This window comes from Oreochromis niloticus, linkage group LG11 (genome assembly GCF_001858045.2).
Source record: "Oreochromis niloticus isolate F11D_XX linkage group LG11, O_niloticus_UMD_NMBU, whole genome shotgun sequence".
In the NCBI taxonomy this organism is placed as follows: Eukaryota; Metazoa; Chordata; class Actinopteri; order Cichliformes; family Cichlidae; genus Oreochromis; species Oreochromis niloticus.
The window spans coordinates 11,465,019-11,490,371 of record NC_031976.2 but is presented as its reverse complement, the minus strand read 5'-3'; the positions used below and the strand labels follow the sequence as shown (position 1 = coordinate 11,490,371).

At 38.1% G+C, this 25,353-nt stretch overlaps 3 protein-coding genes across 4 annotated transcripts; all 3 read left to right on the top strand.

The window, feature by feature from the left end:
* The first annotated feature begins 212 nt into the window (after positions 1-212).
* Positions 213-4,383, top strand: ncoa7a (nuclear receptor coactivator 7a). 2 transcript variants are annotated; one of them, XM_019364876.2, is made up of 7 exons: positions 213-370; positions 1,189-1,378; positions 2,376-2,516; positions 2,654-2,806; positions 2,914-3,009; positions 3,137-3,210; positions 3,298-4,383. In XM_019364876.2, exons 1-7 carry the CDS (start codon positions 237-239, stop codon positions 3,434-3,436), a joined length of 927 nt encoding a protein of 308 aa, XP_019220421.1. In that variant the 5' UTR covers positions 213-236; the 3' UTR covers positions 3,437-4,383. The 2 variants fall into 2 exon arrangements, with proteins under 2 accessions (XP_019220421.1, XP_019220422.1); XM_019364877.1 differs by lacking the exons at positions 213-370; positions 1,189-1,378 and adding an exon at positions 1,385-2,091.
* Positions 4,384-9,149: 4,766 nt separating this feature from the next.
* On the top strand, positions 9,150-22,718 carry LOC109204233 (nuclear receptor coactivator 7). The gene is made up of 7 exons (XM_019364879.2): positions 9,150-9,296; positions 9,574-9,726; positions 10,087-10,239; positions 10,347-10,442; positions 10,570-10,643; positions 10,731-10,943; positions 21,901-22,718. Exons 1-6 carry the CDS (start codon positions 9,162-9,164, stop codon positions 10,867-10,869), a joined length of 750 nt encoding a protein of 249 aa, XP_019220424.1. The 5' UTR covers positions 9,150-9,161; the 3' UTR covers positions 10,870-10,943; positions 21,901-22,718.
* Positions 20,161-22,430, top strand: LOC100697863 (nuclear receptor coactivator 7). Its single transcript, XM_019364878.2, has 6 exons — positions 20,161-20,306; positions 20,538-20,690; positions 21,045-21,197; positions 21,305-21,400; positions 21,529-21,602; positions 21,690-22,430. Exons 1-6 carry the CDS (start codon positions 20,172-20,174, stop codon positions 21,826-21,828), a joined length of 750 nt encoding a protein of 249 aa, XP_019220423.2. The 5' UTR covers positions 20,161-20,171; the 3' UTR covers positions 21,829-22,430.
* Positions 22,719-25,353: the final 2,635 nt, after the last annotated feature.

The following is a 25,353-nucleotide window of genomic DNA, read 5'->3' as shown; positions in this document are numbered from 1 at the left end:
TGAAAAGTGCAATAGTGGTGTCATTCACCAGAATTCAGCTGTGCTCCAGCTAACCTTAACGGTAGAGCTGCAAAGCAGGTCAAGCTAATGTATCACTAGCTTTGGCTTTCAGGCGCTGTTGTGTAATCCCTGCATGAATACGTGCAGCCCGTGTAAGCTGTGTGAAGAGGGAGAGGGAGGGTTAATGTTCGCTGGAGCTTGGCTCAGCAGTTGTCCTGCTCATATAAAAAGCGGGAATGGCAGAGACTCACAGTTCAAACGCTTCATCAGCACTGAGAGTAAACGGTCGAGTCCTGACTGCTTCTTTAAGAGATTTTTATCTGGACATTCATCTCCATTCAGCCATGGGAGTTGCATATAGCGTTGGAGAGTAAGTAGAACAAATCAGTAGATCTATGAGCATTGTTATGCTGGGTGCTGGGTGATTATGGTGGTGCTAACTGCATTTGAATCAGACACAGCTTTAGTTTGTTTCAGCTAATTCAAAGAAGTAAACGTGCACTTAAAACTGCAGAAACGCAAAAGATTTTGATTGCACGTCAGATTTCAAGTGCATGCAAAAAGAAACTGTCATGTGAAAACGCTGAGTGTTCGTTATGTTGGATGCGTACATTGTGACATACATTTAACCAAAGGAAGCAGTCTTAGTCATTGAGTCACTGAGATTTCATTTCAAGAGTTTGCTGGCTTGCAGCAAAGAGTCTGGCATGGTAAACCAGAGAGGGATGGAAGAGACTAAAGGGGATTTCTAAACTGCCAATCATAACTGATTGAAACTGTAGACAAAGCAGACTCCAACATGGACAGGTGGGAATAGTGATTTCTCATTCCCACACATGTTCCTGGATTAACTCCAAGATGAGTATTGCTCAAAACGTTTAAAACAACTTTAACTTTTCTGCAGTTTATTTCCAGGTACATCTTAGATTGCAGAGGCTTTTCTTTAGTTGTTATTATATTTTAACTTCATGGAAAATGGAGAAAATGTAGCCTGTGTTGCTATTCAGTATGAGTAACTATTTAGTTTTCTGATATTGCTATGCCATTGTGCTTCTTAGCATTTTACTTGATCTCAGGAACCCTATAAACACTTTATCTAAGGTATAAGAAGTCAACTATCTACAGCTATATAAGTATACTAGTAACCTAAAAAAAACCCCCTAAATTTTATCACTTTTATTTTTACAGGGTTGACCACCTCTACACATTCTTTGCGCAGTGGTCACCAGAGGTCTGCCACAAAGGCGACAACCAGTGGAAACCGCATTATGTCATCAAAGACAAAAATCAGAACCACATTCTGGTTGTGGAGAAGGACATCGCAGCGATCAATAAGATCCTCAGCAAGCCCATCAACACCGCCGCTAAAAAGTGGGAGGTAAGATTTACACAAAAACACGCATTAGTATATCTCAAAGGCTAAACACACACCCTGCAGAACTCTCCAAGAGTCAGCTCTCTGATGCTCAGGCGTTCTAACGGTGCTTAAAAATGTTTTAAAACCACCTTTCATTAAAACAAGAAAACCCAAATATTTTTGAATTTGAATATTCATGGATAGTTATACTTTAGCTTTAAAAAATCTGCATAATATTCATATTATGCATTATTCATTTGCACATACTGGTAGGTTAACAATTACAGAAACATAAAACATGATTTTGTTAATTACCAATACTGTTAATTTAGTGCGGCTGTGGCATAAACCTCATAATGGGTGGTGGCCTGACAAATTTGTTGGCAGTTATTGTTAAACATTAAAAGCGAGGCTGTGGGAATGCCCTCTGTCTATATATGGACATCCTCTTTCCTTCTACAAACCTAACCGAGATTTCGTTTTCCTGTTTAGTGAGAAAAGAAACTGTTCACTATCAGAGCTGACCAATGAGCGTACGTCTGCTAAGACTTCAGACATTGAAAGGGAAAGTAACCCAGTGTATATAAAAGAGGTGCTGGATGGCAGTTTGGTTAGCAGATATGTGGTACAGCAGAAAGCAGCGCTTGACAGAGAAATCAGGAGCTATGAAGCGCCTACCAGAAAATATTAAGGTGCTTTATATTGCCAGTGACTGTATGGAGCCTTATGTTGAGGTAAGATATTCTGCTGAATGTATTCATATATATGTTAGGAGGTGTAGTGAGGTTACTGTGGAGGTTCAAATGTTTTTCTGTCACCGTGCTTTGTTGCTTTGTTGCCATCCAGTAGTTCAGTTATCGTTGTACTTGTGTTCAGTTTTAAATAAATCAAAACTTTTAATATGCAAGGTCTTTAAACTTTTCTTGAATAGCAAAAATGCGACATGTGACAGTAAGCAGGGAGTGAATTTTTTTCATGACACTGAATATATCTTTGCAATTTTCTGCTTGCCTCACAGATCATCACCGTGAAAGACTCCAAACGCCGCCAGAGTCTGTGCAGCTCAGATGACTCTGAGGCAGAAGAGCCCAGTTACCTCGATGTTCTCCCTGTCCTCAGCGACCACAGCCATCTGCTAGATGAGCACCACCTGGAAAAAGTTAGTAAAACTAACTTTCACATTAAACTAGCTGGACATTTGATCACAACCGTCAGAGGTTTTTCTCTGAAAGTATTGAGAAAATTCTTATTAGTCTGTCAGGACATAATCTAATGAGTAACTCCTTTGTCAAACAGCTTGCTGCTCACATGCCAGCAAGGACCCATGGTTATCAATGGCAGCTGGTCTACAGCACAGCCATCCATGGGAGCAGCCTGAAGACTCTGTACAGGAACATGGCTGAGGTGGACAGCCCTGTGCTGCTGGTGGTCAAAGACATGCACAAAAAGGTTTGTATCCTGCTCCCTAGTCTCCATTTTCTGTACCAAGAAAATTAAACTGCTTCCTCCATTACCAGCATCTCCTTTAACAAACTGGTGTCTTGGTGTATTTTCAGGTGTTTGGGGCTTTTTCTTCAGATCCATTCAGAGTCAGTAAATACTGCTACGGTACAGGAGAAACCTTCTTGTTCAGCTTCAATCCCGACTTCCAGGTAAGAGTTGAACTGTTGTTAATGTTTTACCTCTAGTCTATTTACAGGATGATTTGTCATGAAATAATTTCACTTATTGTAGAAATCTGCACAGGGTTTAAGATGTTTTTATGTCTTTGTTATCTAGGTATACAAGTGGAGTGGGGTGAACTCGTACTTTGTGAGTGGAAACTGGGATTCATTGCAGCTCGGTGGAGGCGGGTAAGTTATACAGTTATTTATTTATTTTCCTATCAATGAGTTTTCAAAGATCTGATATTAACGTGCTATTGTTTTCTCTGTCTTTAGGAGTGGCTTTGCCCTGTGGCTGGATGCTGATCTGTACCGCGGTTCAAGCTTTTCCAGTCCGACTTTTCACAATGCACCTCTCTCCACAAATGAGGACTTTATTGTACAAGACCTGGAGGTCTGGACTGTGCAGAATTGACTGTGAACATCTAAAAAGCCGAGCTAAAAACAAAGCAGGACCTGTTGTTCTGTGTGGATCTCTCAGACTTCAAGGCATGTGTGCCGTTTAGTCACTACTGTACGTATCCTGATGGAGCATCTGCTGTCGTCTGTGCACGTGGTTCAGAGTTCCTCTTGTACAGTATGAAGCCTGCTGACGGGGCTCTCGGGCATTCTGCCTGCTGGAGCTGTGCCTATTGAAGACGAGTGCCTTGCTGAAATCGTGTAGTTCAGGGTCATGCCACTTCAGCTACTGGCTGCTCACCAGCACCTCTGTGCTAAGCCCAGTCAGTAACTGGCACCTGAAGCGCAAAGACCTCCTAGACTTTCTCTCTGATTAAAGAGAGCAGCATTGAATGAAAAGTTTGTAGCTGCAGTAATGAGATTCAAGATTTAAGAAAGAATCTATTTTTATTTTATTTTTACATCAATGCATATTTATAAAAAGATGATTTTAAAAGGATTTTTTACAGTTTGCATCTTTGTTGAAGTGTCAATGTGTTGTCATATTAAATTAAATATTTAATAGTAAAATCACTGTAACACTGGTAGGACCAAAAACAGCCGATCTGGTTTTAACATTTTTCATGTAAGTGAGGACCAAAATAGGAGCGCTGAAAATAATAAGGACAACATTGCACTACAAAAGCTGATTGTCTGCTAGATGTACTGCTTGAGTAAGAAGGGACCTTAACTGAAAAATGGAAGTTCTGCTTTATGTAAATGAAGCAACCAGCCTGTGAAAAACACTTTGAATAAAACGTCAAACACATGGATTTGACGTCAAATAGACAGATGTTTATCATCTGTGTATTTAAATACGCTATTCAGGAAGTGGCAAAAATTTGTGTATGACTGTCAGGCAGTGCTGGCACTGCCACAAGAATCTTCTTGTGAAATCACATTAAAAGTTTGTGTTTCCTGTTATACTCGAGTAGAGGTGTCATTTTTCACTATAAGCACTTTCACCACATCACTGAGTTAGTTGTTATGAGGAATACGAAGGGACTAAACCTTGTGTATCATTTTTAGGTGATTTCCTTATTCTAATCAGAAGCTGAGCTTTCATGCAATATTATGAATGAATAAAACCAATATTTCCAACTGAAGAAGCCTAAATGCATGTTTAAAATATAAATCAAACTTGTAGTCTCACAGATATAAAAAACTTCAGATACTTAAGAAAGCTTATCAATCCAAAACATTTTGTACAGTTTTGTAGTACAATATACTTTTAATGGGAATTTTAGTCTCATTTCCAGCAACATCAAAATAGTTTCAAGCAACAGAGAAAGGAAGAGATATTGTGGTTTGACTGTTGAAAAAAAGGTAAAATCCACTCTTGGCTCAGAGGGAGGAACTGTTTTTCAGATCTGTGGGCAAAAATTAACCAAAGTGCGTATTATCATCATTACTGGAACATTAGCTAATATTTTAAAAGTCTCCCTTATCAAGTCTGTTTTATCAGCTGTGGTGTTGATGTCAGACGTCAGTGTTCACATACCCACTTATGATTCTCTATGTTTAGTAAAGTTATCTCAGTCGATGACATAATAGTCCCATATCAGTCTTTCTGTGTTATTCGGACTTATTTCACATAAGCAATCTTAACTGCCAGATGTTGGTTTTCCATTTCTTCTTTTGTTTTCAGCAACCTGATCTTAGCTCAGCCGAGATCAGGGATGTCAAACTCATTTTAAATCAGCCGCCACATAGAGCGCACTTTGATCTTAAGTAGGCCAGACCAGTAAAAATCCCCTTTTTGTCAGTGGAAATAAGTTTAGCTACACAGTCGATCCCTGTGATATATGAATATAAGAAAAGAAGTGCAATTTCAACAGCATGTCTCAGTTTTACTGCATAAATTATGAAACATAATGAAAGAAATTTGTTTGGGCTTCATTTGTAAACAATACATCTGTGAAATTACAGAAAAAGTTCTGATAGCTCATTGCCCAGACTGCCTTGTAATCATGAAGGAGTAATAGCCTATCTACCTTCCTATAACGATGTTGATTTACTAACAAATCTTTTTACTAATCATTGTCTTTATATTTTAGACAATATTTGTCCTGTCAAAACCAGACTAGCTCCTGTTTTAAAGTCATCCACCTGGATAATTGACAGCATTCTGTGTTTAAAGCGTTAAAGTTGAGTAATTATGGAGGAAAACTCATTTACATCTTCATCTCCTTCATTTAAAGGACCTTTTCGTTTTATTTAACACTTCAGTTTGAGATGCGAGGGCTGCCTATTTCTCAGACTTGGTTTCAAAGAGCAGAGGTAACCCCAAGGTACTATTTGACACTGTTAGTGATATCGTTGCTCCTGCTCCACCTGTTGTCCCAATTTCATCGAATGAAGATTGTAAAAACTTTTCCTTCTTTCTTTGTTGAAAAAGTTAGTAATGTGAGGAACGGTATCTCTACTTCTGTGTCTCTGCTGTCAGCTCCAACTCAAGCTAGGCCTGTTATTTTAGAAAGATTTTTACCTGTGTCCTCACCTGAGCTTGTTAATTCTTAGTTAATTCGATGAAAGCATCCTCTTGTTCTCCTTATATTTTAGTTGGATCTTTGTTTAAAAATGTCTTTCGGTCTATCGGCCCCTGTGTGCTTACAATTATCAATACTTCTTTGGTTTCTGGTCAGGTCCCTGTTTACTGTAAGCATGCTGTCATTCACTCACAGTTTAAAAAAACAAGCTTGACACTTCTCTTCTTAGCAGTTATAGACCAATTTCAAAACTACCATTCATCACTAAGACTTTAGAAAAGGTTGTGGCTAACCAGCTCATAGCTGTTCTGGATGACTACAGCATTCTGGATAAATTCCAATCTGGCTTTCGTACAGCTCACTTTACTGAAACTGTACTTCTTTGAGTCTCCAGTGACACCTTGATGAGATGTGATGCAGGGGAATGCTCTGTTCTGCTGATGTTGGACCTGACCTATGCCTTTGATACTGTCAGCCATCACATTTTGCTAGATAGGCTGAGACACTGGGTGGGTATATCTGGGTCTGCTTTGATTGGTTCGCATCTTATTTGTGTGAACGATCCTTTTCTTTGGCTATCTCTAATGTCTTCTTCTACTTCTTTTGCATATTCTGTGCCACAAGGTTCTGTATTGGGGTCTTTACTGTTTTTGTTGTATTTACTCCCTCTTCAGCACCTCCTGAGCACTTTTAAGGACATTTCTTATCACTGCTATGCAGATGAAATTCAGTTGTATATCTCCTTTAAGCCCCAAGATGTTTCCAAGTTACAGATGTTGCATAGGTGCATAGACTCTATCAGAGGTTGGATGGCTGACAACTTTCTTTAACTTCTCGCCTCTGTCAGTGCGCCCCAGGGTGGCTGTGGCTACTATGTAGCTTGCCATCACCAGTGTGTGAATGTGTGTGTGAATGGGTGGATGTCTGGATATGTAAAGCGCTTTGGGGTCCTTAGGGACTAGTAAAGCGCTATATAAATACAGGCCATTTACCATAACTTAATGAGGAGAAAACAACAGTCCTTGTATGTGCTCCTCATAAACGTTTGCCCAAGGTTATGGAAAATTTAGATCCTCTTGCTACATTTGGCAAATCTTCTATCAGGAATCTTGGTGTAACTTTTGACTCAACTCTGACTTTGGATGTGCATGTTAAATCTCTGGTTTGCTCCTGTTTTTATCACTTCCCCAGCAGGTCCCTGAGATCATGTGATCAGGGAATGTTGGTTGTCCAGCACACAAGGCTGAAATCGAAAGGTGACAGAGGAACTGTGGCCCCCAGACTCTGGAACTCTTTTCCTTTGAGCTTGAGATCTGTAGACTCAGTGGTCTTCTTTACAAATCAGCTAAAAACTCATCTTTTAAAACTTGCTTTTGGTTAGTTTTTGTTTTTATGTTTTAGCTTCTGTGAAGGACTTTGTGATTTTTATCTTGAAATGTGCTATGCAAATAAAATTTTACTTACTTTATTGTGCGTCACACTGAACCTATATGACATATATAAAGTTATAAAGTTGTCGTACTGCAGGAGTAGATTTTTTTTAATTTAAAAATGTTTTTAAGGACAAATAAACAAAAATGGAATGTAGTAATGTTGTATTACAGCAGTATTATTGCCGTATTATACAAAGTGATGCTACTGTATATTAAGACTTTTAATTTTCATATCCATCAGTATGTACTGCAATATGATTAACAGTATTTTGCAAATACAATAACATTTTCTGGATATTTTTAAAATGGTAAATCCATTTACTTTGTGTTTGAAAAAGCCATCTTACAGCTGATATAATCAAAAATAAAAAGTTAACTCATGTAATTCCAAACCCATTTGCTAGTTTAGCGACAATTTTTTTTGACATTTTTTAAAAATGTATATCATATTTGTCCTCGTCAGTCGACTGGCCCATGTGTTATGTTTTGGTATGTTTTTCCATGTCCCGGTGCCCTGCTTCTTCTGTGTTTATGTCTGTGTGTGTGTGTCCAGCATGCCAGTTTATGGGCAAACATCAGACCAGGAGGAATTCCCGTGCTGAAGCCAGCCACACCTGTGGTCAATCGGCTGCTGCTGATTATTTGCATGAATGGCTCACCCCTTAACAGTGTGGCTGAGCTTCATTCGACGCTGGATCGTTGAGTGACATAGTACAGCCCTGACTCTGACGTGAACCTGTCTTTTGATTGTGTCTTTGAGTACGCCAAATTGATCATCATGTTTTTTCTTCATAGGAACCTGGAAAGGAGTGTGTCACGGGAGCGGAGCTGTTTGGAATTATCAAGTGTTGGAGTTTCACCTTTCACGCCATGGACCACGAGCACTGTGCAGGAGTCAGGAGTACCACATAGGAAGCTACGCCTTTGCAAACGGTTCACTTTATTGTTCTCTATTTCACTGTAGTAAACTCATTATTGCTAACTGGAAAGTCGTGCATTTGCATCTTGTTCTTGCACTGAACCTGACGATAATATTACAGTAAACATGGAATAAAAGTACAAGATTTCTGACATAAAATCACATAGTAAAATCCAATTAATAAAAGTACTTTCCTGAAATTTTAAGCCTCATTAATTGCATTACAACAGTATTGGACAAAATTATTAGGTAATTTCACTGATTTTACACATGCAAATAAATTTTTTAAATATAAAAATCTATTTATCCTAAAGTTATTATCCTATTAAAAGCACATGAATTTACCGTATTTTTACATGATGGCAAATTTAAAACATTTTATTGTTTTTTTTTCTTGCACCCAAGTTGCTGAAATCCTACCACTTTTTACAGTTTTTTTTTTCTTTTTTGCTGATGTACATAATGACTCTTGGATTTAAAAATTCACTCTGGTGGTATACAGATGCAAAATTATAAACAGTTTTGTTATTGAATAATTTTTTCCTGGAAATAATAAACAAAGGTCTTCCAAAGTATATATTCTCAAGCTCTCTTACACTCAGGCATTTTTACACAGCAAGCCCTCCTCAGTAACTTACAGTAAGTGCAATCACAGAGCTTGGTGGTTATCCCTGAGCGTATAGGGTCTATATATGGACATCCTTTTCCCTCTACATCCCAGAACCAGACTTCACTTTCCTGTTTAGTGAGAAAATAAACGGTTCACTGTCAGAGCTGACCAATCAGCAGACATCTACTCAAATGTCTGACCAATAAGGCTGCAGACAGAAAGGGAAAGTCACTCATATAAGAACTGCCTTCATGGCAGTTTGGTTAGCAGACATGTGGTACAGCAGAGAGCAGCGCTTGACAGAGAAATCAGGAGCTATGAAGCGGCTGGCAGAAAATATTAAGGTGCTTTACATTGCCAGTGACTGTATGGAGCCTTATGTTGAGGTAAGATTACTCTGCTGAATGTATTCTTGTTAGGAAGTGCAGTGAGGTTACTGTGGAGGTTCAAATGTTTTCTGTCACCATGCATTGCAGTTTCTTGCTATACAGTAGGTCTGTTGTTTGTGGTTTATGTACTCAGTTTTTACATGAATTACAACCTTTGTACTTGAGGCCATTAAACTTATATATGCAATGCAGTAAAAACTTTCCAAATAACAAAAAAGGAGAGCAGTGAATAGCGGTGTAACATGATGCCACTTTTTCTGCTTGCCTCCTTCAGATCATCACAGTGAAAGAGTCCAAACGCTGCCAGAGTCTGTGCAGCTCAGACGCCTCTGAGGCAGAAGAGCCCGAGTACCAGCTGGAAGTCGATGATGATCTCCCTGTCCTCACTGACCAGAGTCATCTGCTAGATGACTATCACCTAGAAAAAGTAAGTAACACACATGTGTATATATGTGTGTGTGGATCACAGCTATCAAAAGTTTTTCTCCTGAAGAACTGAGAAAATTGTGGTTAGGGTAATTCATCTCAAATCATCCAATTGTTTAGAAGATTTTCTGTTTCACCATCTCAAAATTTACAGCTAAAATTTCACAATGATTTCATTTCAAAATAATTTCAATGATTATTTATGACATAAGTGGCAGCTCTACCTGGAAGTTGTGCTCACAATGTAAAATCTTTATGCAAATTGTAGACAGTCAAGCAGAAGAACCGTGTTGATTTTAGATGAAATGACGCATTAGTTTTGTCAGGACATGATTTGATGAGTAACTCCTTTGTCAAACAGCTTGCTGCTCACATGCCAGCAAGGACCTATGGTTATCAATGGCAGCTGGTCTACAGCACAGCCATCCATGGGAGCAGCCTGAAGACTCTGTACAGGAACATGGCTGAGGTGGACAGCCCTGTGCTGCTGGTGGTCAAAGACATGCACAAAAAGGTTTGTATCCTGCTCCTTAGTCTCCATTTTCTGTACCAAGAAAATTAAACGGCTTCCTCCATTACCAGCATCTCCTTTAACAAACTGGTGTCTTGGTGTATTTTCAGGTGTTTGGGGCTTTTTCTTCAGATCCATTCAGAGTCAGTAAATACTGCTACGGTACCGGAGAAACCTTCTTGTTCAGCTTCAATCCCGACTTCCAGGTAAGAGTTGAACTGTTGTTAATGTTTTACCTCTAGTCTATTTACAGGATGATTTGTCATGAAATAATTTCACTTATTGTAGAAATCTGCACAGAGTTTAAGATGTTTTTATGTCTTTGTTATCTAGGTATACAAGTGGAGTGGGGTGAACTCATACTTTGTGAGTGGAAACTGGGATTCACTGCATCTCGGTGGAGGCGGGTAAGTTATACAGTTATTTATTTATTGTTCTATCAATGAGTTTTCAAAGATCTGATATTAAAGTGCTATTGTTTTCTCTGTCTTTAGGAGTGGCTTTGCCCTGTGGCTGGATGCTGATCTGTACCACGGTTCAAGCTTTTCCAGTCCGACTTTTCACAATGCACCTCTCTCCACAAATGAGGACTTTATTGTACAAGACCTGGAGGTCTGGACTGTGCAGAATTGACTATGAACATCTAAAAAGCCGAGCTAAAAACAAAGCAGGACCTGTTGTTCTGTGTGGATCTCTCAGACTTCAAGGCATGTGTGCCGTTTAGTCACTCAGATGTGCAGATGGAGCATTAGCGAGTTTTAAAAAAACAGCGTTGAATGAAACGTCTACAGCTACTGTAATGACATTCAGGGTTCAAGAAAACCTTTATTTTTTTATTTTTATATCAATGCATATTTATAAAAATATTTTTTTTACAGTTTGCATCTTTGTTTAAGTGAGTATGTGTTGTCAAATTATATTAACCAGTTATTGTTAAAATCACTATAACACTGTTTGGACAAACAATTTTAACTGGTTTTAATGTTTTCCATTTAAATCTGTGGCTGCGAGTAAGGACCAAACTAGCTGAAAATAATAAAAGGACCACAATGCACTACAACAGCTGCTGGATAAGCTAGATGTGCTGCTTGAGGAAGAAGGGAACTCAAGTGTAAAATGAAAAATTGCGTTTTTTGTAAATGAAGCACCAGCTTGTCTATTTGGAGAGAAAAATACTTTGACTAAAACATGAAATACACACACATGCCCAGTTGTTTATTATCTGCCTTTTAAAATACACTGTTCAGGAAATGGTGAAAGTTTTACTATGACTGCCAGGCAGTGCTGGTGCTGCCACTTTTTTCTTGTGAAATCACATTAAAGGTTTATGTTTCCTGTTGAAACTGAGTAGAGGTGTCATTTTTCACTACATGTTACATCAGCAAGGTATTTAATAAGAAGCACACGTTACGAGAAACAAGGTGAGAATGCCACACGTCACATCTGGGTAATTTACGTTTCAAGCAAGGTTTTCAGCTGTGTTTCTGTGTAATACTATGAAAGAATAGAGAAATATCGAGAAATACTCGCAATGTTAAAAATATATGCTTATCAAAACCCGCAGTCTCCCAGACATTAAACAGTTCACTTATCCAAGAAAAGTCATCCATCCAAAAGTTTTCGTGCATTTTGAAGCTTCACAGGTTTGAGATGATACTGCTCAATGACCTGCACTCTTCAGCAGCAATCAAAATAAAAATCCTGAGACAAGAAAAAGAAAAAACAACAACATTATTCTGTATATTTGTGGGAGATATCATCTCGTTTCCAGCAACATCAAAATAGTTTCAAGCAACCAAGGATAAAAAGAAGTTGTGGGTTGTCTGTGGAAAGGAAAAAGGTGACACAGAGTGATACAGAGGGAGGCGGCTGTTTTTCACATCTGTGGGCCAAAACCAAAGAAAGGTTAATGTTACTTTAACATAAGCTAAAAAACAAAGAAAGTCCAATTATTCCAGTCATTCAGTTCACTGTCTTGCTATCATTTGCGGTGTTGACGCAGCCTTGTAATACCAAGTGTATCATATTTGATTCATGAGTTTTTGTGAGTTTTTGAGACCTCTACATCATGTGTGTCTGTCTATCCTCTCCGTGCTATCTTGCCATATTTCTCTGTTTTCCTTGTCCTTGTTCGCTACCTTGCCTCTCTACTATTGCTGTGTGTGTGTGCCGGTTTTTTGTGTCTTAGTGGGACTCATGCCAGGTTCATGCCTTCCTGATTCCTCTCAAAGCCTCAAGGGATTGGCTGAGATTCAGTCTTTGCAGGAATGTTAAATGAGTAACAGTTACCAAACCCCCTGCTCTGGTGCTTATTGGGTTGCTTCATTTACTTGTGTGGAAAACTTACCTGTATTTTCTGTGTGTAGATTTCAGTGCAGAGAACCTTTCCATGACAATCGTGAGCAAACAGGGTCTGGAGAAAGGGTATGTGGGAACAAACAATCAAGGAGATTCACAAGCACTTTGAAACCGGGACTGTCACTTTAAAGGGCTTTGTGTTGAACTGTTTCGCACTTTTTTCACAGATCTAATCCCAATTAGTTCCAAGAGTCTCCGTGCACTGTTTACCCCTTCTGTTCGAAAAAGCAAGGCATGAAATTCTAAAATGGCAAGTGTCTCTCCTGCTGTGTTGTCTTCAACAGTTGAAATCCATGCTGCTGCTCCAGCAAATAAAGGTAGTAATGCTCTCACCAGTCCTTCTCTATCTTTGAGATAAATTGGTTCTTCTGTTGTTGTCATATGAACTGATGTTGCTTCTTTGCCTCCAGTCTAGTCCAGTGGACACGGCTACCTCTGCTGATAGGTGCAGGTAATTCTTGATAGTCAGTTTCATCCTCCGTGTCATTTTTATCATGTGCTCTCATTTTTTGTCCATTTCCTTCCTCTTGGAGCCTCCTAATTTCTTCCTTCCATTCTGAGCATGCTTGGTCATATTCTTCATTAGCTTATTTCTCTATTTGGAATATGGTTGCACTCCTGGGTATGGGCTCCCCAAGACAAGATGATATATAGCCTTCCTTTTTCCAGATCCCATCTCTTGTTCAATTTCTTCTTCATTGTACATCCTACTTTCTTATCTTCTATACCATCCAGCATGACATATTTTTCTAATTGACCCAAATTCTCCATTGCAGGTGAAATAGCAATGCCCGCCATTATGGTTTTATTTAAATTCTATTTTAATTTTTATAATTTACTTTCAAGTTTCTATCCCTTTTTCTTTTTAAGTTTTATGTTTTATCTCTTTTTTGTTTTGGGTATCTTCTAGGAATAAGGACCCCTTTACTCCCAGGTCTAATTATTATTTCTCTTCAATACGTTTTTCTTTTATTCATTGAAACCACAAACAAATTCAACTTCACTAATTACTCAGAATTAGACAATCAACCTTTTTTTGAAACAATGACAACGCAATGCTTTTTCTTTTCCCGAAACGGCAGATTTCAATTTGACCAAAAGTAACTGTGAAATAAAACTGCAAACTTAATGATTCTAAGCAAGCAAAATCATAGCTGCTCAACCAGCTGGTAAATAATTCAAAAGCAAACACATATTATATTAAACTAATAAAAGTTGGATCAAATATGTCAAGATTCAACTTTCGGAATTAACTTAAAATTAATCTCTATCAATACTTCAATTTAAGGAATTGACTCACTTAATTAACTATATATTAAACAGATAAGAGTCAGTCAAAGAAAATCATATGGCATAAACAGAATAGCAGTTCATTTTAAAACTGTTAACGGTTATCAGTCTGACAAAAATCAATTATAAGATCAAGCTTAGATCAAATGTAAAAGCGAAACAACTAACCCCAAGACTATTAACTCGTCATCAGTCAATAACAAATTAATCTAAGATCAGCTGCTCAGTTACTAAGATCAACTGCAAAGATCAGAAAAAAATAGCAATTACCCTAAAAGTGTTAACTGATAGCTCGATTAAAAGATCAAGATACAAAGATCAGATGCAAGAACAAATAGCAGTTAATCCTAAGAGTGCTAACCGTCATCAACCGATAACAGAAATCAATGTCACGATCAAATGCATGGATCAGAAACAAATACAGTTAAATCTATTGCTGTCAGTTGATTACTGACTGATAAAAAAAATCAATTAAACCAAACAATATTCCAAAACAGGCACAAAAACAAAAATCAGTTAACTTTTTAGCTGTTTCCTGATATCCGAGATCAATTTAAGAGAGAATCAGAATACAAAACCAATTAGTAGTTTACTCGATAGCTGTTAACTGATCGCAACTGATAACAAAATCAATTACAATGATCAAAGTGCAGAGACAAATATAAACAAATACCAGTTAATTCTATACCTGTTCACTGATATCAGAAATCAGCTCAAAGGAAACTCAGAATACAAAAGCAATTATCAGTTAACTTCTAAAGGTATTAACTGATAACAGCTGATGGCAAATCAATAGAAGAATCAGAATGTAAAATGAACATAAAACAACATAAAACTCTCCCTTAGCAGAAAACTACACTGAGAGCTCTCTCTCTCTCTCTCTCTCTCTCTCTCTCTCTCTCACACACACACACACACACACACACACACACACAGGACGTTTGATAACAATCACCTTGCGATTTGCAACCGGTTTTAATCCTGTTATTCACCTTTATTTTATCTAATTTAACCCGCTAACAAAAGGTTAAAACTTAACCTTTGACCTAATTCAAACTGGTTACATTTCTCATTAATTCATACTCTTGATTAATTTCCTAGTTTAGTCTATTATTTCCTTATCCTTATTTAATCTCTGTTTAAATGTTTAACCTGTTTTAATCTGCCCTTTGACATATTAACTTTTAACTTAACCGTACCCTTGTTTTGACTTTTGACTTATTTTTTCCTTGTAACCAAAATAAACCTCTTTTCTTATATTTTCATTTCATTACATGCTTGTAATTTTCTTATTTATATTAATCCTTAATTTAACCTTTGACCTATTTCCTTAACTGTAATAAGACTTTATTTATCTTAAGCTTATTTTAACCTTTGACCTATTTCCTTAACTGTAATAAGACCTTATTTATCTATTTCCTTGTTAACCATAACCTAAACTTGTAATTCCAACTTTATGCATTAAACATGTATCATATCATATAAACACTTTATCAATTTGACTGAGACAACTTCGACAACTCACCGCTCACATTTAAATTTGGTATATATCCAATTTTGCAAATTTCGATAGAAACAGGCTCTGCTTACCTTTATTTTGAAGGGCTTCTCTGAGCGTGACCGGAATCAGTTGTCTCTTGAGTTCTACCGTCTGACAGCAACTCTGTCAGGAGCCTTCCCAATTGTCCTTTTCTCCTTTCCAACTGAAAACATCTCATCGTTGTCACCAGTTTGTTGTGTTCAATTTTTTTCATAAGGAAGTACAGGAGAAATATCTGTCGCTTAAAGGATTTAATTTCCTTTGGCAGTTGAAATTACAATTTACAGCGCTGGACGTCTGTGTGAAATCAAGCATCTGTCTTCACACAAAGGATGGCCCTCATGCAGTTTTTATACTGCGACAATAGCAAATGATTATTATACAGTCCTGCTGTCTCCTTACAAATCCTCTCCATTCACGTCTGCTACTTGTCGACCTCCTATCTGCTCCTTTTTCCTGGAATCAGAAAGACAGACACAAAAACACCCCCTGCCTAGCCTTGATTATTTAATATTACTGATTCTAATATCTAGTTCAGGACATTCGTTTGGGCTCCCTTGGCCCAGAGAATATCCTTCTAACGATTACCAAGTGTGATGTGTAAGCATGCTGCAAATCCCTTTGCGCTACTACGTCAACCCCCAATATTTCAGCCCAATCGTAGTGCTGGACGAAGCTTTTGACCCTAAATACAGGGAACGCCAACACATTTATGAAAACACACATCGTGTATACAAAAAAATAAAAAATAAAAACAGTAATTTTACCCCTTCCAAAACAAAACTTTTGAGTGTCCTTCGTAGTCGAAAGCTGGACTTCGTTGTGTTTTTTTCATGACATATATACCTGTATACACTGGACATATACTCATATATATACTATATAATCATATATACTCGTATACACCTACACTGGAGTGTTTTATATAATGGAATCACTGTGATAAGCATTTAACCTACACGATCGAATCACAAGAGCCATGTATTTAGGTCAAATATTATCTACAGTTATATTAATGAAGCTTGTGCCACTTGTTGTACAAGCACGTGTTGATTATTACTGTTTGAAATGTAGTGATTAGGATTAATAAGTAACCTTTGATGGTGTTATGGCCAACGGTGACAAGTCCAAACATAGATTTAAATAAACTTGGTCCTGCTAAAGATGCACCTGGGAGCCTCTCTGCCCGTCTTTGCTGCCAGAAAGTTGTGAACCACACTTCTTTAAGAAATATAGCAAACAAACCTTGTTAACCCTTCCTCAACGCTTAACTTTTATACTAGCCTATCCCTGGCAGCAAACCCGACAAAGTTGGATTAATTGTTTTTGTTCTGCGGTCGGTTTGATGTTTATAGTTTTGGCCATAAAACTGTCAATTAAAAATGATGGCTGCTGGGAATAGTGCTTGGAAAGTTGTGTAACACAAGTGTCGGAAATTAAAAACGAAACAAAGTGCAAACTGACAACTGATTGGGAGAAATTATTGAGAAACATATTCCATCGATAATTGGGGTAATATTGACATTTGTAGAGTTGATAAAATACTAGATTATACTGGAATTTGGACGCGGAAATCAACTTTCTTCTAACCTGGGCGGTGCTTGGAGAATCTTTCAAAATTTGCGACTCGACAACTTACTACCTCACATTTTCAACATATTCTCCTGTGTGAGAACTCTTAAACAGAATGCATGTTGCAGGCTGCCATGGATAGGAAATCCCATTTTCCCCTCACAGGCAGGCGTCCAGTATGGCAGCTGAAAAAAAAATCCCACAACTTCACAGCCCTAGTGTATACAATATTTCTTGTCCATAATGGACTTCCGGTGTTATCATTTTGCCTCTGATCAGGCTGCTCAAAACCTGGTATCAAGGGCGTCGATTTGGCATGGACGGAGGGGACACGTCCCCACCAATATCCAGCGATTATTGAATTGTCCCCACCAATAATTTGATCGCTTCTTGTAAAAAAAAAAAAACGATAGAAAGAAAAAAATCGATCTGTCAGCGTCTCAGTCACCCAGCGGTGCAGAAAGAGTTAAATTACGTTCTCTACTGGAGTCCGACCTCATGTGACAAATATGGCCAATGTGATTGGCTGAGCTTTTCAGGGAGCTCTGTTTAGTTTCAGCAGCGGCAAACCTGCGCTGCGAGGAGGAGAGGAGGATGGCAGCAACGAGGAAGAACGTGCATATAAGAAAGTATTTTTCAAAGAAACCTGTAAGTCACTTAAAGCCAAGTTCACTCATGAAATGTGTCCGTCATAATAACGTTACAGGCTATGCTAGGCTTTGGCCCACATCAGTCTAAAATTGTATGCAACCATGAATTACGTGTTTTGGACACTAACTGCACAACAAGCAGCTCTATTAGTTCTCCCAGTCTCAGAGCAACATGTCTAATTTTGATTGAAACTGTAAGAAAAAACGGCAGCCTCGAGCAAGCCAGGATATTAGTTTAAAGAGGCTGTTAGAATTATATGTCTCTACGTTAAAATGTTGGTGACACAATAATTTCATCCTAGTGGCACTGACATATTCATAGGGTTAATTTTTGAGACAAAATATCATGAGGTAGTCATGATTTTGCAAATATTCCATACCACTTATTGTAGTGCAGTTTGCACTACAATTGTTTGGCTGCTGATGTAAATTGATTGATTAGTGTAGATTTGACAAAGAATCTGAATTGTCTCACTTTTTATATGGCACGAATCAATGTGTTATTTTATCAATATGTCCTAGTGCAGTCAGAGGGGAAAAGCCAGGGCCAAAGGTGAGGCACATCAAGCACAGAATAATAATTTTGTGGTCATCTTAGATGAGTTTTATGGACAAAAACCACCAGTTCATTTAGTGTTCTCTTAGTGCTAATGTATAAGAGAAGTTGGTGTACTATAACTGAAGTAATCGTGTTAAGATAAGATTACCTTTCATTTTGTCACAGCAGAAAGTGGACAGTGCAAAGTTATATAGCAAAAATTAGAATACAATAAGAATAATATACTGTACACAACTGTAAAGAATAGAATAAAATAGAATAAAATATACATTAGGATAAAAATAGAATACAAATGTTATATACACCTGAGTAAAAATACAACTTACAACGTCTTATGTGTGTTTGATCAGCTGCAAAAGTCTTTGTTGTGGAGTCTGACAGCAGTGGGGAGGAAAGACCTGCGAAATCGCTCCATCCCACATTTAAGTCCTTAAAGTCATATTCTTTTATTGTCTTGACTGTATTTGAAGCTATTTTTATTTTTGTATGATACCTGATTTATGTGGAATATGGCTGAAGTAAACTAAAGTCTGAAATACTTAGTCAGTCATTTGTTTAATAGTAATTTAACATTATATAATTCACATATAAAACTATGAATTGTAATTTTACATGTTTTAATAGCATGTAGAATAGCATATGTAGGCAAGTATATTTGTCCTTTTTTATCAAGAAGCAAAGACGAAAAGGAGAAAAAAAAAGAAAAAGGGCGGGGTTCGGTGGTTGAAACACCCGTCCCCACCAATGCCAAAACCAAATCTACGCCCTTGCCTGGTATGTCCTTCATCTGAACTCTCACCTTCTTGCTTTGATATCTGGCCCTCTTCCACCTCATCTCCTGCCAGCTCTAAGTGTGAGTCCACTTCCACACTTCCGAGTAAAATTCCTTCTACCTGACTCAGCCAGCATATCATTCTGTGATAAGACAAGACCTAATGTCCACCTCAAGGGACAGAAGATAAAAAAAAAGAATAATGAAACAATAATGCATCATGTTTCTTTGATATACAATACTTAGATTATCTTAAAAAAATTTAACTATCAAAAAAGTTTTTCAGTTGAATACAAAAATTGAGGGTTTAAATAAACCAAGGCTGATTAGGAAAAGAGGAACAGGTGGATAAACAAAGCAGGTGTAACCAATGAGCAAGCAAGTAAAAGCAAACGTGAGACACAAATTAGAAAAAAACTACCAAAGTAAAGCAAGAACATGAGAACAACAGAAAAAGACACTGAAGGAGAAACACAAGGGAGGCATAAAATACAAAATGTAAACAAAACTTTGAGCAGGAACTAAGAGCTTGAGGCTAATTATAAAAAGGAAAATACACAAAGAAAATAGAAACACTAAGCAAACTAAGACTCATCAGAATATATTTACATGAACCAAAACTTGAACAGAGAAAAACACTGAATCAAAGACTCAGAACAATCAGGCAGTTATTGACTGTAAAGGATTTTCATTCAAGTATTTATAAAAAATAATTAGATTCAGTGTGATGTTCGTTTGTACAATTACTTTTGAGCCTCTTGAAATGACTTTTGCACCTTTTGCAATGCAAAGTTGACCACCTCGACCGCTTTTCAACCACACCTTTAAAAGCTGGGAAGTAAGATTTACACCAACCCACTCAGCTAAATGTGGAAATAATAAACAAAGGTCTTCCAAAGTTTATACTCTCAAGCTCTCTTACACTCAGGCATTTTTACACAGCAAGCCCTCCTCAGTAACTTACAGTAAGTGCAATCAGAGAGCTTGGCGGTTATCCCTGAGGCTGTAGGGTCTATATATGGACATCCTTTTCCCTCTAGATCCCAGAACGTGGCTTCAGCTTCCTATTTAGTGAGAAAAGAAACTGTTCACTGTCAGAGCTGACCAATCAGCAGACATCTACTCAAATGTCTGACCAATAAGGCTGCAGACGTAGAAAGGGAAAGTAACCCAGAGTATATAAGAACTGCCTTCATGGCAGTTTGGTTAGCAGACATGTGGTACAGCAGAGAGCAGCGCTTGACAGAGAAATCAGGAGCTATGAAGCGGCTGGCAGAAAATATTAAGGTGCTTTACATTGCCAGTGACTGTATGGAGCCTTATGTTGAGGTAAGATTACTCTGCTGAATGTATTCTTGTTAGGAAATGTTTTCTGTCACCATGCATTGCAGTTTCTTGCTATACAGTAGGTCTGTTGTTTGTGGTTTAAATGAATTACAACCTTTAATACTTAAGTAAACTTATATATGTAATGCATTAAAAAATTTCCCAAATAACAAAAAAGGAGAGCAGTGAATAGCGGTGTAACATGATGCCACTTTTTCTGCTTGCCTCCTTCAGATCATCACAGTGAAAGAGTCCAAACGCTGCCAGAGTCTGTGCAGCTCAGACGCCTCTGAGGCAGAAGAGCCCGAGTACCAGCTGGAAGTCGATGATGATCTCCCTGTCCTCACTGACCAGAGTCATCTGCTAGATGACTATCACCTAGAAAAAGTAAGTAACACACATGTGTGTATATATATATATATATATATATATATATATGTGGATCACAGCAATTAATGGTTTTTCTCCTGAAAAACTTTAAAATTATCATTAGAGTAATTCCATCTCAAATCCTCCATTTTAGAAGATTTTCTGTTTCACAATCTCCAACTTGCAGCTAAATTTTCACAGCAATGATTATTTATGACATAAGTGGCAGCTCTGCCCGGAAGTCATACTCACACCATAAAATTTTTATGCAAATTGTAGACAGTCAAGCAGCAGAACTGTGTTGATTTTAGATGAAATGACGCATTAGTTTTGTCAGGACATGATTTGATGAGTAACTCCTTTGTTAAACAGCTTGCTGCTCACATGCCAGCAAGGACCTATGGTTATCAGTGGCAGCTGGTCTACAGCACAGCCATCCATGGGAGCAGCCTGAAGACTCTGTACAGGAACATGGCTGAGGTGGACAGCCCTGTGCTGCTGGTGGTCAAAGACATGCACAAAAAGGTTTGTATCCTGCTCCTTAGTCTCCATTTTCTGTACCAAGAAAATTAAACTGCTTCCTCCATTACCAGCATCTCCTTTAACAAACTGGTGTCTTGGTGTATTTTCAGGTGTTTGGGGCTTTTTCTTCAGATCCATTCAGAGTCAGTAAATACTGCTACGGTACAGGAGAAACCTTCTTGTTCAGCTTCAATCCCGACTTCCAGGTAAGAGTTGAACTGTTGTTAATGTTTTACCTCTAGTCTATTTACAGGATGCTTTTGTCATGAAATAATTTCACTTATTGTAGAAATCTGCACTGAGTTTAAGATGTTTTTATGTCTTTGTTATCTAGGTATACAAGTGGAGTGGGGTGAACTCGTACTTTGTGAGTGGAAACTGGGATTCATTGCAGCTCGGTGGAGGCGGGTAAGTTATACAGTTATTTATTTATTTTCCTATCAATGAGTTTTCAAAGATCTGATATTAACGTGCTATTGTTTTCTCTGTCTTTAGGAGTGGCTTTGCCCTGTGGCTGGATGCTGATCTGTACCGCGGTTCAAGCTTTTCCAGTCCGACTTTTCACAATGCACCTCTCTCCACAAATGAGGACTTTATTGTACAAGACCTGGAGGTCTGGACTGTGCAGAATTGACTGAACATCTAAAAAGCCGAGCTAAAAACAAAGCAGGACCTGTTGTTCTGTGTGGATCTCTCAGACTTCAAGGCGTGTGTGCCATTTAGTCACTACTGTACGTATCCTGATGGAGCATCTGCTGTCGTCTGTGCACGTGGTTCAGAGTTCCTCTTGTACAGTATGAAGCCTGCTGACAGGGTAGCCACTGTAATGGGATTTAAGAAAGAGTCTATTTTTATGTTATTTTTGTATCAATGCATATTTATAAAAAGACACTTTTAAAAGGACTTTTTAAAGTTTACATCTGTGTTTAAGTGTCAGTGTGTTTTCAAATTATATTAACTACTTAACAGTAAAATCACTGTAACACTGGTAGGACCAAAAACAGTTGATCTGAACTGGTTTTAACATTTTCCATGTAAGTGAGGACCAAAATAGGAGCGCTGAAAACAATATAAGGACAACATTGCACTACAAAAGCTGATTGTTTGTTAGATATGCTGCTTGAGGAAGAAGGGACCTTAACTGAAAAATATAAGTTCTGCTTTATGTAAGTGAAACGCCAGCCTGCCTGTTTGGAGAGAAAAACACTTTGAATAAAATGTCACATCCATTGCCTAGTTGTTTGTTATTTGTTTATTTAAATACACTTTCAGGAAATGGTAAAAGTTTGTATATGACTGCCAGGCAGTGCAGGTGCTGCCACTTTTTTCTTGTGAAAAAGTTTCCTGTTGGTACTGTCGCTGTCATTTCTTATTATAAGAACCTTTACCAAGTCACTGAGGTAGTCAGCAGTTATTACGAATAACATCAAAATACCATGTTACTGATAGTCTGATACTGCCTCTGTTCCTTTGTTAATTGTTCTTTCTTTCGAAGAACTACATTAAAGTTTTTTCTTCCCTCTTGCAGTTGTTTTCATTTTTTGCTGTAACAAATTTCACCATATCACTGAGATACAACGGGTAAACAAGTATTGAACACGTCACCAGTTTTCTCAGTAAATATATTTGTAAAGGTGCTATCGACAAAAAACCCATCCAATCCACACATTATGTGTAATCATGGGGAAAAGTATTTAACACGCTTACAAAAATCTATTCAATACTTTGTACAAAAGCCTTGTTGGTGACTACAGCTTCAAAATGCCTCTTACATAAAGACAAACTAGTCGCATACATTGCCTAGGTGTCATTTTGTCCCAATTCTTCCACACAAACAGTCCTAATGGTTCAGTGGACCCCTTCCGTGAACTCTGACCTTTAGTTCTTTCTATAGAATTTCATTTGGATTCAGGTCAGCTGATTGGCTGGATCATTTTAGCAGCTTTATTTTATTCCTCTGAAACCTCCTTGGCTGTGCGTTCGGGATCACCAGTCTTGAGGAAACGTCCACCCTCGTTTCATCATCAGCATCCTGGCAGCGGATGCATTTTTTCTTTCATCCTTCCTTCAGTTATATGAAGCGTGCCAGTGTTGTATGCTGATACGGATGTTGATGTAGTTACCGAAACATATTTACTTAGAAAACTGTTTGACATGTTCACTATTTATTTTACCTGCTGTAAATACCGGAAGAAAGCACTTCAGATATTTAAATGAGAATCCATCCAGGAAGGAAAATGGTTCAATGGCCCGCACTCTACAGTTTTGAAAAAAACATAAAAAAAATAACTGAAAAAAACTGTGGACTTTGAAAACTGACTAAACTAAAATAAAAATATAAGGGAAATATCCTTAACTTTAGTATCTGTTAATTTAGTAAAACATATTTCCAACTTGCCCGATGAGGCACTGCTAGGCTTGATTATTGAGACTCAGGATGTCTACAAGTCTGTGAGTCAACTGTTTGTAAGAATGCATGTCTTTTTTGTAATACCTGTACTTGACTAATTTTTTCCTCTGACATAAAACTTCTATATAGTAATATTTGAAAAATAAAAAAAAAATAAACTAAAACTGATACCGAAACTAATAAAAACTAAAACTAAAACCAAAACCCCAACCTAATCATTTTCAAACAATAAAGTAAAGTAGAAACTAGAATATCCACCCTGGAAATTAACTGAAACTAAACTGAACTAATAAAAAAAACAATATGAAATAAAAATAAAAAGTAATTGGAAAATACAAAATCATGCTAACTGTAATAGTTGTCAGTCTGTCGCAGGGCTAGCACATTGAGACAGACAACAATTCAAAGTTACAGCCAGTTTAAATTCACTAAACAGAGAACACACACACACACACACACACACACACACACACACACAGAGGCCCGAGCCTGGCATTGAGCCCAGAACCTGTGCTGATCACCACGCTACAATCATCAGCCGCTTCTGTTCCAAAGAAACTAAACAAAAGCATTGTGAAACAAAAGCCATGATTAAAAGGTACATACAGTAATGGCTAATGCTTTTATTTTGTTATTGTGTTGCAGAGAATACATCAAGCCCAGCCCAAACCGGCTTTCAAGACCCCCGGAATCAGAAATCACAGCCACAGTAGTACCGTGACTGACAACTACTAAACAAATAGCCGACATCTAAGTCATTAACACCAAAATGATTAATCAACCATTGCATTCTGCCACCACAGGTGCACCAAATGCTGTTCGATTTTTAACAGACATTCTATTGACGTCAGATACGCTTCAGTTATCATAGCAAGGATGTTAAAAAGGAAACTGTAAAAATGTTCCTATTCACATATTCAAACAACCTCCTGTGTGTTTTTAAAACGGCCAACTTCAAAACTACGTCAAAACAATCAAAACAGCCCTGATCCATTGAGCCAAAGACTCCTCTAGACTCCTGAAGGTGTTCTGTGGCACCTGCACCAAGATGGTAACTGAAGTCCTGTAAGCTATGAGGTGGGGCTTCCATGGATCAGAATGATTTGTCCAGCACTGCCCACAGTTGCTCAAGTGGATTGAGATCTGGGGGATTTGGGGGCCAACACTTCAGACTCACTGTTGTGCTCTTCCTTAACCATTTCTGCTTTGTGGCAGATTGCGGGAAGGCTCTGCTGAAAGAAGCCACAGCAATCAGGAAATGTCGTTTCCAGGAAAGGGTCTGCAACAATGATTAAGTAGGTGGAACGTGTCAAAGTAACATTCACATGGACCTAAGTTTTCCCAGCAGAACATTGCTCAACACCGTGAAAGAAAAGAGTCAGACCAGGTCACCTTCTTCCACAGGGCCGTGCAGAGACGTTTATAGGGGCGGGTGCTCAAAGTTAAAAAGGGGCACATTGAACCAGGGTGAATAACAACAACACACATTCACCAAGAATCTAGTATGGGATCGCATCATACTATATCACTGTTGTGAGGCAAAGCAAACGTAGCCTATGTTTTACGTGATGGGTACAATGTTGCTGTTGAGGGGTTGCTGCTGCTCCTGCTGCTGATAGTGCTGGAGGGCAGCTTACCAACGTGTACGTGATAAGCTAATACTCCTGTGTGCTTTAGACTACAGTGTGCGCTGTACAGCTACTTACTGGTTTTGTCGCATCAGTCTGTGTCTCTGAGTTAATTTGTGTT

Coding starts and splice junctions, on each gene's coding strand:
- LOC100697863 (XM_019364878.2), top strand. CDS start 20,172: ATGGCAGTTTGGTTAGCAGACATGTGGTACAGCAGAGAGCAGCGCTTG. Junction 21,401..21,528: donor GCTTCAATCCCGACTTCCAG/GTAAGAGTTGAA, acceptor TTTGTTATCTAG/GTATACAAGTGGAGTGGGGT. Junction 21,603..21,689: donor TTGCAGCTCGGTGGAGGCGG/GTAAGTTATACA, acceptor CTCTGTCTTTAG/GAGTGGCTTTGCCCTGTGGC.
- LOC109204233 (XM_019364879.2), top strand. CDS start 9,162: ATGGCAGTTTGGTTAGCAGACATGTGGTACAGCAGAGAGCAGCGCTTG. Junction 9,297..9,573: donor GTATGGAGCCTTATGTTGAG/GTAAGATTACTC, acceptor TGCCTCCTTCAG/ATCATCACAGTGAAAGAGTC. Junction 9,727..10,086: donor ATGACTATCACCTAGAAAAA/GTAAGTAACACA, acceptor TTTGTCAAACAG/CTTGCTGCTCACATGCCAGC.
- ncoa7a (XM_019364876.2), top strand. CDS start 237: ATGGCAGAGACTCACAGTTCAAACGCTTCATCAGCACTGAGAGTAAAC. Junction 371..1,188: donor GTTGCATATAGCGTTGGAGA/GTAAGTAGAACA, acceptor TTATTTTTACAG/GGTTGACCACCTCTACACAT. Junction 3,211..3,297: donor TTGCAGCTCGGTGGAGGCGG/GTAAGTTATACA, acceptor CTCTGTCTTTAG/GAGTGGCTTTGCCCTGTGGC.